Here is a 13,414-nt window from a genome sequence, read left to right on the forward strand (position 1 = left end):
CGTCGGGAGTCCGAGGGAGGCCATCAGTTATCCGAGCCAACACCCCTACGACTTCACTCGGCGTGTTCATGGCTCGGGCGAAGTCGGGGTTCAAGTTGCGCCCGAAGAGTGGATTTTCCCGATGTTGCCTTGCCTCCTGCTCGGCCTGTTCTTGAGCCCGTCGACGATCGCGCCGTCGGGAATTCCTTCGTTCCCTAAAGACACGTTCTTCCGGAGTTTCTCCTATCTCCGAGACCTCGTCTCGCGATACGGGTTGCGCTGGGTCCCGCTCCCCGGCCTCGTGATGTCGCCGGATATTTCGGCGTCGGTTTCTCCGTCTGTGGGATTCCCGCTGAGGAGGTTCCTCTCCGGGCGCAGTCGGCTCGTCGTCAGAGACAGGGGGCGACTCCACTCTCCCGATGAAGAGGACGTCGGGGTAGAATGGAGTAGCTGTCACGGCGATCTTCTTTCTGTTCTCCTTTGAGGGCGGAGGCACAGAAAGATCAGCTTGATGATCCTTTGCTTCCTTTCTCCTTGTGATTCGTGTCCATTCTTTCGTCGGAGAGGTGGACAACGGAGTTCTCCGGGCTGAGGGACCTTCAGCCCCTATCTTGCCAGAGGTGATCTTTTTTAGGAGCGCTGGAGGTTGCATTTTTTCCTGCCTCGCCCCGATTTTCTCAGAGGTTTCTGAGGAAGGCTTTCTCTTCGGCGGATCCGCGAGGCGATGCAGAGTTCCCTCCTCATCCGCTACAGATGAGATAGTACCGAAGCAAAATATGGATCCGGGGCGGAGGATGATCTTGTGCTGGAAGGTGACGGCCATTGAGCTAGCTTGGATCGATGACACACCCCCTACCTGGCGCGCCAGTTGTCGGTGTTTCGGGTCCGACCGCACACCCAGGGTTACCCCCCAAGGTGCTTTTTAGGAGTAGGACGGTGTTATCGACTGTAGCTCGATGGTTCGTGCCGGGCGCACGAGAAATAGTAGACAATGATGTACAGGTTCGGGCCGCTCTGAGATGCGTAATACCCTACGTCCTAGTTGGAATGTTTTATGCGATGGGTTACAAGGGAGCTCTCTAGTGCTGGAAAACGTAGAGAGCGGTGAGGATGGCTAAGTGATGAATGATGTCTCTCTCGATCGATCGTCTTGAATGGGTGCCCCCTAGGCCTTATATACTCAACCGTGGGGCATTACATGTGGATATGATAACAACGTGAGCCAGGATAATAGTGAACTAACTGGGTCTGTCTCCCTATAATTCAGCCGACTCATCCTCGCCCAGTTCCGATGTGCGGGGCTCCTGTGCGGGAAGGTCGGGTTACTGCTGTGATTACTGCTCGGACGCTGTTGGGCCGTCTGGGCTTGCTCCGACCCAGCCTTGCGCTGATCTGTCTCACTGTTCGTTCCTCCCAGGCCCACGAGGGGGATGACCTTACGAATTATGGGGCCTTTGGGCCTTTCGTGAGGTCTTTTATCCTTCTAGTGGACCCGGGGGATATCTGTCCCCCACACTAAGCCTATCTCCATCAGCTTACACATCCCCATCCCCATATTCAAACACCACTCTACGAACAGTGCAATCTACAATGCAGAACACAAGAGCACAACGCAACACCAACACACATAAAAGCAAAGAAGAGAGCGCAATAACACAAAGACAAAGTAATAGCTCAAAAACACGCTCAAATATCTCTCAAACACTCGAAGGCGTGGTCGCGAAGTATCGGAGGTGTAGAGTGCTCTTAGGACGTCAAACTCCTCCAACTTATTTTTACTTATTTTTTTTCTGCCAAAGTTAACCAAATCTTTAGGACTAGTTTGATAGCTTCATTTTTTAATTCTCTTAAAAATTGAAATTTCTTAAAAAAATAAGAGCTAGTTTTTAAACCACAAAACCAAAGAGAATTAGGGCTCATTTGGTGATAGGGATCCTTAGATCCTCTCTTAATCACCAAATCAGCCTTAGAGAGGCTAAAAATCCTTTTATTATTCAAATTTGTCACCAAAGTTTGACCGGTCCATGTATTACAGTCAGTTTTGGGCGAGATCCAGACGTCCACGTTGCTGTACTTGCTGATCGGCCGAAGTAGAGATAGGAATCCAAACACTCCGCACGACAGCCGGTCAGCCGTCAGCCCCAGCCGAAGGAACATTAACAAACCGCCCGCCGCTTCCTTCACGTAATCTCGCGTCTCCTCCGCCGCCCCCGTCTTCTCCTCCCCTCTTGCTAAAGCAAAGCAACCTGCAACCCGCAATTATTCCTCCCCCGCACGCGAAATCCGCCCGCAGCTCTTCGTCCCCGGAGGACCAAGCCTGCGCACCAGAGATGTCGTACGCCTACCTGTTCAAGTACATCATCATCGGCGACACAGGTCCGTGCCGCCACGTTGGCCCTCTTCCTTCCTCCGTGCTCCGATTGGATCCTCGCGCCTCCCAACCTGAGTCCGCCGCGGCAAGATGGAGATCCAATCTAGTCCGCTTGCCCGCTTGCGACGACGGTGACGTCCTTGGCTTTCCTATTGCTGCAGGCGTCGGCAAGTCGTGCCTGCTGCTGCAGTTCACCGACAAGCGATTCCAGCCCGTCCACGACCTCACCATCGGCGTCGAGTTCGGGGCCCGGATGATCACCATCGACAACAAGCCCATCAAGCTCCAGATTTGGGACACGGTCGGTGCCCTCTTTCTCTCTACCTCCGCTACTTTCCTTCGGCCTTACGCATCCCTTAGCTACTTATACTTCAGGTCGCCGTAGGATCTACCACTGTCAGTTCAGGTCCTCAGTCGCTTGCTTGTCCATGGGAACTTGAGCTACCCGAGTCCGGTTGCAAACTGGAATTTAGGATGTCCAGTTGGTGTGGTATAAAGTTATTTGTAGGGGAATGCAGTTCAACATGGAAAACATTGCATCTTCATGAGCTCTGAAGCTACAATATTCTGGGTATTCTTTTTGTTTTTCATCAGTGTGCCACGCCCAACTGAAATTACTGGATTATTATCGCAGCGAACCATGCTACTGTTTGTTGATTTAAGTTATCCTTGGTGCCACGCCACAATGTTAATAATATGGAATACCCACGAGGCTACATGCATCATTCATCTGACCTGATTGGGCTGTCTTTTAACATTATACAGGCTGGTCAAGAGTCATTCAGATCCATAACTAGATCATACTACAGAGGCGCTGCTGGTGCTCTTTTGGTTTATGACATAACTAGGTGATTACCTCCATAAATCCTAAGTTGCTTGGGTGGCCTTTTTCATTCACCGCGCTTTCCTGAATCATGCTGATACTGGCGCTCAAATCCATGTTGAACTGATTTCAGGAGGGAGACTTTCAACCACCTTGCAAGCTGGCTGGAGGATGCGAGACAGCACGCCAATGCTAACATGACAATAATGCTTGTTGGGAACAAGTGCGATCTGTCTCACAGGCGTGCGGTGAGCTATGAGGAAGGCGAGCAGTTTGCAAAAGAACATGGTCTTATCTTCATGGAAGCCTCTGCGAAGACCGCACAGAATGTCGAGGAGGTGATGCTTGATTCTTGGTGTATCTACGCCCAGTTCAAAAAATTTCCAACTTTCTCATGTCACATGAACTTTTAAATGCAGGCATTTGTTAAGACTGCTGGAGCAATCTACAAGAAGATTCAAGATGGTGTTTTCGATGTATCTAATGAGGTATTTTTTTACTCCCAAACCATTAGTTTTGCTCTGCTTAAGTAAAATGTAGTGAGCCCCTTCAACATTACTTTAACTACCATTTACAGAACTTATGTAGATTAGTAACAATGTATCACGTTCATGATTGTCCTTCCGAAAATGTATTAACCATTAATTTTGCCGAGATAAAGACAGATACTCCTGTACCTTTATGTTTGTCCTTGTGATCTCTTGAAACTTGCTGTTAACTAAGACCTTTAGACCTCGTAGTCTTAATTTATATGATGGATGGCAGAGAAGTAGCCTTTTATGAAATGTCATAATTGAATAAACTTTTAAGTATAATTTTGTTGGGGTGGTGTTTTTTTATGCTGAAAAAGACCGAGGAATATAGATTTTTACTTGTTAATGTCAAGGGATTTGCAGATGAAGCGTTTTTTTTTCTGGAAACTAGCAAATTCCCTGATAGTGAAGATGTCATTTGCCCGCCAGGAACCTTGTCCTCTCAAAAGCATTTTGCTTGCTTATAGTGTGTATCTTGTTACCGCCACATGAATATGATCTTATACATCTTTTGTCAAATTTGCAGTCCTATGGAATCAAAGTTGGATATGCAATCCCTGGGCAATCTGGAGGTGCTGGTAGCTCGTCTTCTCAAGGTGGTGGCTGCTGCAGCTAATCTGCTAACGCCGTTAACAAATGCATATCTGTCGTGTGTCACATACCAGCTGCGCTGTGAAAAATAGTTATTGCTGCTCCAGGGTGCCTTGTTATTTGACGCACCAATGGATCCTGTGCCTGATCGACTTGAGAGATTCAGTTTATTTACGTCAGGTGTTTATAAACTCCCTGTAAATCACTAGATTCTTCACTGTTTTCCGTCATTAGGCACTCAACAATCGTGTGTCCGTTTGCATGTGTAAATAAGGCACATCTACATATTGTTTGATATGATATTAATTTGTCCTGTTCGAATATGTTGGCAAGTTTCGTAAAATATGCGTCTTCAATACATGCCCAAAGAAAAAATGTTAGGACACCTTTTGTGTGTGCTTCGATGATTGCATCTTGCTGGTTTTGTAGTTAAATGGCATCAAGCGGAGAGGTTGAGAAGAGAGAAAAAAATAAAAGTAAAATAAAAGAAGGGGAAAAAGAAATAAGATGCAGAGAGAGAGAGATAAAAGGAAAGAAAAACAAGGTTTGCAGCTATTGTACCTCGTTGTTATATATATATATATAGTTTACGTATTAGGAGTCCTGAGCTCTCTTTAACTAGAGAAAGCCCTGATTCTTATCCGACCAGCCACAAGATGTTTCAGATGCACCGTCTGATCCATTCAATATAACGTCAACAGACTTTTATGCTTTGTTGTACACAAGTTTACGTTTATTTTGTCATACTGTCTGAAACCGCCTCCTGTACTATCATATAAACCGACCGCGACGACTGCTTTGACCGAGAGGAATAGGGTTTCAGCGGCGGCGGCAGCTGCCGAGCCCCATCCCCCGATCCAAAGCACCTCAAACCACCGCTCTGCCCAGATCCACCCAGCTACTGCGGTGAGCCCGTGGGGACGGTGGCGGTGGCGACGGAGCGGTTCCCTCGGGAGGTGAGCTCGGAGGCGTTATTCCACTGCGTCCGCCTAGGCCCGGTCCACGAGACTGGCACCGAGGTGGCGTACCAGACCAGCGTCAAAATCGCCGGCCACGTCTTCAAGGGCATCCTGCACGACGTCGGCCCGGACCCATCATCGTCGGTCGCTGCGAGCGACGACTACTTCCGCCACGCCACCGACGGGTCCTCCCCGGGCACGGTGGGCGAAGGCAGCGTCGCGGGGGCGGGCCCGTCTCGTCATTGGCTGTGGTCATGGACCCGTACCCGACGCCAACGCCCGAACCGTACGACGGCTCACATTTCTTCCACGGCCATCCGAGGTGATCAAACGGCCACCACGATTGACACGGCTAGCCTAGCTAAGATAGCTGGTGCTGGTTTCGTTCCGTTTGGGCATGCCATGGCCATATGCATCCTTCAATATTTTGCTTTATTAGAAGAAGGATTATCGATCATCACCAAATTCAGATGTCCACTTAACTCTGTTCCTATATGTCAGGTACGTTGAAAATAAATATTGGATCTCAAAAATGGCATTCTAGATCTATCTACCATTTCGCTTACACATTATGGCTATCTCACATTCATGGGTTGCAAGGTAAAATATTTGCATTTTATAATTTGTTAGCACTTTATACTTATTTTGTTTGAATATTAATATTACATGTTTGTTAGCATTTTCTAATTTGTTAGCACTTTATACTTACTGTAACAAGCACACATTTATCCACCGATGTGATTCTTATTTCTGCTAATTTGAATGTGTTATTATGCTCAATTATCAGATCTTATGTACGCTCCGCGTTGTAAACACGTAGACCACCAATTCTACATTGTTTTTGTTGTTTTATGCTTTTACGATAATTTAAATTGGTCCTTTTCAGAACAATGCACCCTAGTACCTAGTACACTCTAGAGCAGTATACAACATATACGCCCAGTACCCCAGTAAGTATATGCTCTTTTGTTTTTGTGATCCACCGACCATGTATCCAGAAGGCAAACTAGATTCTGATGTACGCATATAAAATTGCCGATATGAAATAAATCGTCCATGAGTTGTCCTAGAGTTTCCACTGTGAAGGATATGCATTGAATCAGTTTTCTATGTTTTTCAGAAAGATGGACAAGGTACACCATGTCAGTAGAATTTTTTACACCCTGGTTATCTTGTTTTAATTCACCCGTTATGCGCTCCAATTATTTTCGTATGTTTGGTACACCATGACAGCATAGAACTTGACCTTCTATTATTTTGTATGTTTGGTTTGCATGGGATAATCTGGCATGGGATGTATTTACGGACATTGATATCGTTTTTTATGTTTACTGACAGAATAATGCATATGGTCTGAAAATGGAGAATCACTTTTCCTCAATGATTAACAGTTCATGTTACGTTTGCAGATATGGACGACATGATTTTCTCCATATTAGGAAAGCTGGAAGAGCCTTTTGAACTCACTTTTTTTTGCTAACAATGGTGTTATGGTGAAACATAGTTTTGCGTGTATGTACCAACAACTAAAATATAAATACGACATTATCATAGTTGAGTACAGGAATAATTATTCTTATATCTTATTGTAAAATCTAAAACAGTTCTCCTGTAGATGGTTAGCTTGCATTTTACGCTACAATTACCTCAGATCACTTCTTGTTGTATTTTACACGAATTTACGATATTTCTTGATGCGTTTTATGACAACCTCGTGCGCAGAGAGATATATTCGGTCTACATTCGTTATTATGAAACATATGAACGATTTACGCTAAAATTCATACTCATTTACGTTGTTTTGGTTCACGTTTTACGCATAAATCCGTCTGAGCCAGAACTCGCGTACAACCGGTGACGCGCGATTTTCGCGCCGTAAATTTCGGCTCCATTCGCCATTACGAAACAAATATACGATTTACACTAACATTCGTACTAATTTACGATGTTTCGGTTCACATTTACGCTGAAATTCATTCGAGCCAGAACCCGTGCATGATCGGCTGCACTCAATTTTCACGCCGTAATTTCGGGTCCCATTTGCTGTTACGAAACAAATATATGATTTACGATAAATTTCGTACTCATTTACGCTGTTTAGCTCACGTTTTACGCTGAAATCCATTCGAGCCAGAACCCGTGCACGATCGGCTGCACGCGATTTTCACGCCGTAATTTTGGGCCATGTTTGCTGTTACAAAACATATATAGGATTTAGGCTAAATTTCATACTCATTTACGCTGGAATCTACCCGAGCCAGAACCCGCGCATGATCGGCTGCACACGATTTTCACGCCGTAATTTTGGGCCCCGTTTGCTGTTACAAAACAGATATATGATTTACGCTAAATTTCGTACTCATTTACGATGTTTTAGCTTACATTTTACGTTGGAATCCGGTCGAGCCAGAACCAGCACATGATCGATCGGGCACGCGTGAGTATACCTGACTGGGGCTTCCCATACTAATGGAAGCTCACGGCTTCCATTACCTCCTCCGTGTGTGTGTATATATATATATATATATATATATATATAGAGAGAGAGAGAGAGAGAGAGAGAAATGAAAGCTTGCAGGTATTTGAGGTAGGGCTTCGTAGTTAAAGTTGTCTCGTCAGATGTAGAAGCCTAAACCTTTCACTAAGTTCAACATGATATAAAGCTGCACATAGCTCAACATTTTCGGATAGTACACTTTACAAGCTGTCGAGAAAGCTATCAAAATAGACATGTTTTTCTTTTCAATTTATATTTTTGCTGGTCTTTTGGCTAAGATAAAATACAATATCTACAATCTAATATCTAACCTATAGGCTATATATGTCCACTCTAAATTTATTTTCTTTGGAAGAATCTACTTGTCGGCGTTTCGAGACCAGGGGTCCCTTGGGCCGATGAGTGAGTGTCGCCGCGTGCCCCAGCCCAGATGGGTCGAGCGCGAAGGGGGGAGAGCGAGGCGGCCGGAGACCGGCGTGAGAGAGGTGGGAATCCCGCGGCCTTCGTGTTCGTCCCGCGCCCAGGTCGGGTGCGCTTGCAGTAGGGGGTTACAAGCGTCCACGCGGGTGAGGGAGCGAGCGGCTTCCAAGCGAGCGCCTGTCTCGTCCTCGTCCCCGCGCGGCCAACCCTCTCTAAGAGGGCCCTGGTCCTTCCTTTTATAGGCGTAAGGAGAGGATCCAGGTGTACAATGGGGGGTGTAGCAGAGTGCTACGTGTCTAGCGGAGGAGAGCTAGCGCCCTAAGTACATGCCGATGTGGCAGCCGGAGAGATTTTGGCACCCAGCTGGTGTGATGTCGTGGCCGTCGGAGGAGCGATGGAGCCTGGCGGAGGGACAGCTGTCGGAGCGGTTGAGTCCTTGCTGACGTCCTCTTGCTTCCGTAAGGGGGCTGAGAGCCGCCGTCGTCACAGAGTATGCGGGGCGCCATCATTGCCTATCTGGCGGAGCTAGCCAGATGGGACACCGGTCTTGTTCCCTGCGGCCCGAGTCAGCTCGGGGTAGGGTGATGATGGCGCCTCCTGTTGACGTGGCTGGCCTGCGCCCTAGGTTGGGCGATGTGGAGGCTCCTACGAAGCCGAGGTCGAGTCTGTCTTCCATGGCCGAGGCCGAGTCCGAGCCCCTGGGTCGGGCGAGGCGGAGGTCGTCGGTAGAGGCCGGGGCGGAGTCCGAGCCCTGGGGTCGGGCGAAGCGGAGTTTGTCGTCTTCTGGGGCTGAGCCCGAGTCCGAGCCCTGGGTCGGGTGGAGCGGAGTTCGCCGTCTTCCGGGACTTAGCCCGAGTCCGAGCCCTGGGTCGGGCGGAGCGGAGTTCGCCGTCTTCCGGGACTTAGCCCGAGTCCGAGCCCTGGGTCGGGCGGAGCAGAGTTCGCCGTCTTCCGGGACTTAGCCCGAGTCCGAGCCCTGGGTCGGGCGGAGCGGAGTTCGCCGTCTTCCGGGACTTAGCCCGAGTCCGAGCCCTGGGTCGGGCGGAGCGGAGTTCACCGTCTTCCGGGACTTAGCCCGAGTCCGAGCCCTGGGTCGGGCGGAGCGGAGTTCGCCGTCTTCCGGGACTTAGCCCGAGTCCGAGCCCTGGGTCAGGCGAAGCGGAGCTTCCTATAGTGCCTTTGGCAGGGCCTGACTGCCTGTCAGTCTCACTCTGTCAAGTGGCACTGCAGTCGGAGTGGCGCAGGCGGCGCTGTCCTTCTGCCAGGCCGGTTAGTGGAGCGGCGAAGTGACGACGGTCACTTCGGCTCTGCCGGGGGCGCGCGTCAGGATAAAGGTGTCACGCCACCTTTGCGTTAAATGCTCCTGCGGTTTGGTCGGCCGGTGCGGCGATTTAGTCAGGGTTGCTTCTTAGCGAAGGCAGGGCCTCGGGCGAGCCGGAAATATGTTCGCCGTCGGAGGGGGGCCTCGGGCGAGACGGAAATCCTCCGGGGTCGGCTGCCCTTGTCCGAGGCTAGGCTCGGGCGAGGCGTGATCGAGTCGCTCGAATGGACCGATCCCTGACTTAATCGCACCCATCAGGCCTTAGCAGCTTTATGCTGATGGGGGTTACCAGCTGAGAATTAGGAGTCTTGAGGGTACCCCTAATTATGGTCCCCGACAGTAGCCCCCGAGCCTCGAAGGGAGTGTTAGCACTCGCTTGGAGGCTTTCGTCGCACTTTTTTGCAAGGGGACCAGCCTTTCTCGGTTGCATTTTGTTCCGGTGGGTGCGCGCGAGCGCACCCGCCGGGTGTAGCCCCCGAGGCCTCGGAGGAGTGGTTTCACTCCTTCGAGGTCTTAATGCCTCGCGTAATGCTTCGGCTGGTCTGGTTGTTCCCTCATGCGAGCTGGCCGTAGCCCGGGTGTACGGTCGGGTCCCAAGTTCTCGGGCTGGTATGTTGACGCTGTCAACGGTTCGGCCGGAGCCGGGTTTGCGAGAGCAGCCCCCGAGCCTCCGCACAGGGCGAGAGGGCGATCAGGGACAGACTCGGCTTTTTTACATATGCCCCTGCGTCGCCTTTCCGCAAGGAGGAGAGGGGGAAAGCGCCATGTTGCCCTCGATGGGCGCCGAACATGGTGTCTCCGGTGAGCTGCAAGCGGGTAATCCGAGTGGACGTCTGTGCCCCGTTCGTTAGGGGTCGGCTAGGGGCCCAGAGGCACGCCCAAAAGTACATGCGGGTGATCTGCCGGACCCGATCCCCTGGCGACGGGGTCCGAGGGCTCGATGCCTCCCTCTGATGGGATTCCGTTACAAGATCGCTCCCGCTGGTCTCGGAAATGTCCTAGGGTACCTCGGGAGCGCAGCCCGAGCCTTGGTTATGTATCGAACGTACCCATGGTCATCCCTCGCTCGGCGTCTGAGGCGGCTGTGAACCCTTCGGGGGCCAGCCTTCGAACCCCTGACCAGTAATGGGCGCGAAGCCCGAGTAGCCTGAGGCGGCCGTGGAACCCTTCGGGGGGCCGGCCTTCGAACCTCTGACCAGTAGTGGGTGTAGGGCCCACGCGATCTGAGGCGGCTGTCAAACCCTTCGGGGGGCCAGCCTTCGAACCTCTGATCAGTAGGGAGGCTCGGAGCCTGGTTCGTTCCTGGGGAAGGATCCTTTTCGGGGTATCCCCCTTTCCCGGTCCCTGTTGCAAGAGAGAGAGAGAAAGAGGAAAAAAAGGAAAAGGATACGAAATCGAACGACGCGGCGTACCTTTACTGACGCGGTCATTATGGCGAAGGCGAAGCGTCGCCCGCTTCTCCTGCCAGAGGCGCCGCCTGTCCCGCCGCGGAGTTAATGCGTCAGGGCGAGTGGTTGGCGGGGCGGCCGTCGCGCGTGCGCGAGCCGTTCGAGGAACGGATCACGAGCGCGTTGTCTTCACGCCGTGAGAGGGGGTTCTCTTGCTGCCCCCGGATGGGACGTGAGCTTGGCTGACGACGTGACCGCTGCTCCCGCCCGCCTGCCACCGTCATTACTGCCGGCCCATTTTTGGCCGCATTGACCGCCGCGCCAGGCTGGCGCTGCTGGGTCGCCTCGAGTCGCGGTATTGGTTCCACAATCGAGGAGGCGCGGTGGTGGCGCAAGTGGCGGTGCAGTTTCTTGCATGAAGCATCCGGCGCGCCGGTTGCGTGACGCGTGGGCCTGGGCCTCCATGCTGGGCGTGTCGGGAGTCGGAGAAGCGCGTCCACTTGGCGCGGTTGCATGCCGCCTGCATGGCCGCCCGCCCCTTTCGCCCGCTGGTCTGGGCAAAAGTGGAGGGTCACTTGTAACCGCTGGGCGCTCGTGCGCACCGCGCGCGGCGGTTTGGTTTCTTCTGCTCTGAGCCGGTTCGCATGACGTGTGGGACCCAGCCCCCGCGCCGCAGGGGAGGGCCTTGGAGCGTGTTGGAGAAGACTCAGCCCGTGACGGCTGGGGACGCAAGTAGGGATAGTCGCCTTTAAAAGGAGGGTGACCCCCTTGGAAGTAGACCATGTCTTCACGCTCCCTCATGCATCGTGTCTTTCCACCTTCCAAGCCCCCGGATGGGGGATACCCGCCGTCTTTCCGCCTCATCGTTGGAGGAACGCAACTCCGCGGGAGTTGGTACCTTTCAGCCATCGTTCGGCTTCAAGGATTTTCATCATGCAGCCCGGCTGCACCCCTCCGCCGGCGGTCACCCAAGATGGTGACCTCCAGCTTAATGGTGGGGGAAGGCGAGCCGGGCTGCGGCCTCTGCCCCTCCCTCAGCCTCAAGGATTTTCATCACCAGGGCTGGGGAGGGGAGTGTGCCGAGTTGGGGTCGGCCCCTGCGTGGGCGGTGGTCCGCTCCTTCACTCAGTGATCGGAGGGAAGGGCGGTTGTCGTCCGTGGCGCCGGCAGCTGCTCCGTGCCTGGTTCTCGGACGCGAGTGGCTTCGGAGCCGCTCGCGACGCCGGCGTCTGCCACGACAGCTAGAAGAGGTTCTTCCGCCGACGAGATAGCTAGGGTCGCCCACGGACCGACCTCCAACTCTACGGCCTTCTGCCCGTCCTTGCCTCACAAGTTTGGGCATGGGCGGGGGCCTCCTCGCAGCAGCACCCGCCCTGAGGTCAGTGCTGCCGCTGTTCGGCCCCCCGGAGCAAAAGTCGTCGTCGTCGCTGCTGCTGGAGCGGGCGACGGCGCGCCGTTCGTCGGTCTTCTGTTGCTCCGCAGGCCCTCCCCCATCGAGTGGGGTTGTTCGTACCTGCGGAGGCGGAACCGAAGTTCCGTTTGTAATGGCACTTTGAATGCCAGTGTTTTTGTTCATTATGGTTGTCGAGGCCTGAACATGTATGTAATTTTGGCACGGAGCCGTGTTTTTTCCTCATTTTCGAGCACTAAGACTCGCCTGTTGGTTGTCTGAACCGCTTCACCAAGCGTGAGTCGCCCCGTGTCAAGGTGACGAGTGAGGTATCCGTATCCCGGAGGCGTAGGAGTCCCTCGGCTCGGTCAGCCTTGTTGTCTGAGGCTTCTCTAGCTTAGTTAAAGGGACCCCTTGGCCGCTCTTCGACGAGCCGAGGCCAGGGGTAGCGATATCAGCATGAACAGGGGCAGAGTTGGCTCAAAAACGAAACCTGGTTGGCCGGAGCCCAGCCGGGTCGTCCGTTAGCGGGACCGACGCCGGAGTTGACCAGCCGAAGCCTCGGGTCGGGCTGGCGCCCTCTGAGGACGGCTGGCCGAGGCCCTGGGGCGACCGGCCGAGCCGCCTGCTCGGGCCGGATTCCCGGAGAAGACCCTGGCAGCGATTGCCCGGGCGTGGCGATGACGTCGTCCTTCGGAGTGGAAATCCTCGGACCGCGTCGCCGTCCGAGGCTAGGTCGGACCTCGCCGAAGGTGTCGTCGATGCCGAGGGTGCTGCTGCCCCCTTCCAGCGCCAAGACCCGAGCCTGCAGGATCAGATTGTCTTGTAGCTTGTGCCTTCTGCGGCCGCCGAGGCCAGAACACACACCCTCGCTGCGTTGTAAAGCTGCGTTACTTTTCCTCTTGTTTCAAGTATCTGGACTTTTTTGTCGGCAACAGGGATGTTTGTGCGAGCGAGAGTTGCTTCTCGCGGAAGGTGATGAGTGAGGTATCCGTATCCCGGAGGCGTAGGAGTTCCTCGGCTCGGTCGGCCTTGCCGCTTACGCGCACTTTTACCCGTCCATGAGGCTCTGTCACCGACTCAGTCGAGAAGGCTCGAAGGATCGCTTCGGCATAAGAACTTCCGAACGTGAAGACTTGTTC

The 13,414-nt window shown here is 52.7% G+C and overlaps 1 protein-coding gene and 1 long non-coding RNA gene across 2 annotated transcripts; both read left to right on the forward strand.

The window, feature by feature from the left end:
• The first annotated feature begins 2,116 nt into the window (after positions 1-2,116).
• RAB2B (Ras-related protein Rab-2-B) lies at positions 2,117-4,619 on the forward strand. Its single transcript, NM_001112763.2, has 6 exons — positions 2,117-2,355; positions 2,512-2,651; positions 3,116-3,198; positions 3,307-3,511; positions 3,593-3,661; positions 4,233-4,619. Exons 1-6 carry the CDS (start codon positions 2,310-2,312, stop codon positions 4,320-4,322), a joined length of 633 nt encoding a protein of 210 aa, NP_001106234.1. The 5' UTR covers positions 2,117-2,309; the 3' UTR covers positions 4,323-4,619.
• A 482-nt stretch (positions 4,620-5,101) lies between these two features.
• Positions 5,102-6,911, forward strand: LOC110440227 (uncharacterized). The gene is made up of 3 exons (NR_148025.1): positions 5,102-5,578; positions 5,758-5,856; positions 6,666-6,911. It is a non-coding gene; the product is annotated as an uncharacterized lncRNA (long non-coding RNA).
• Positions 6,912-13,414: the final 6,503 nt, after the last annotated feature.

The sequence above is a fragment of the Zea mays genome, chromosome 10 (genome assembly GCF_902167145.1).
Source record: "Zea mays cultivar B73 chromosome 10, Zm-B73-REFERENCE-NAM-5.0, whole genome shotgun sequence".
Taxonomy (NCBI): Eukaryota; Viridiplantae; Streptophyta; class Magnoliopsida; order Poales; family Poaceae; genus Zea; species Zea mays.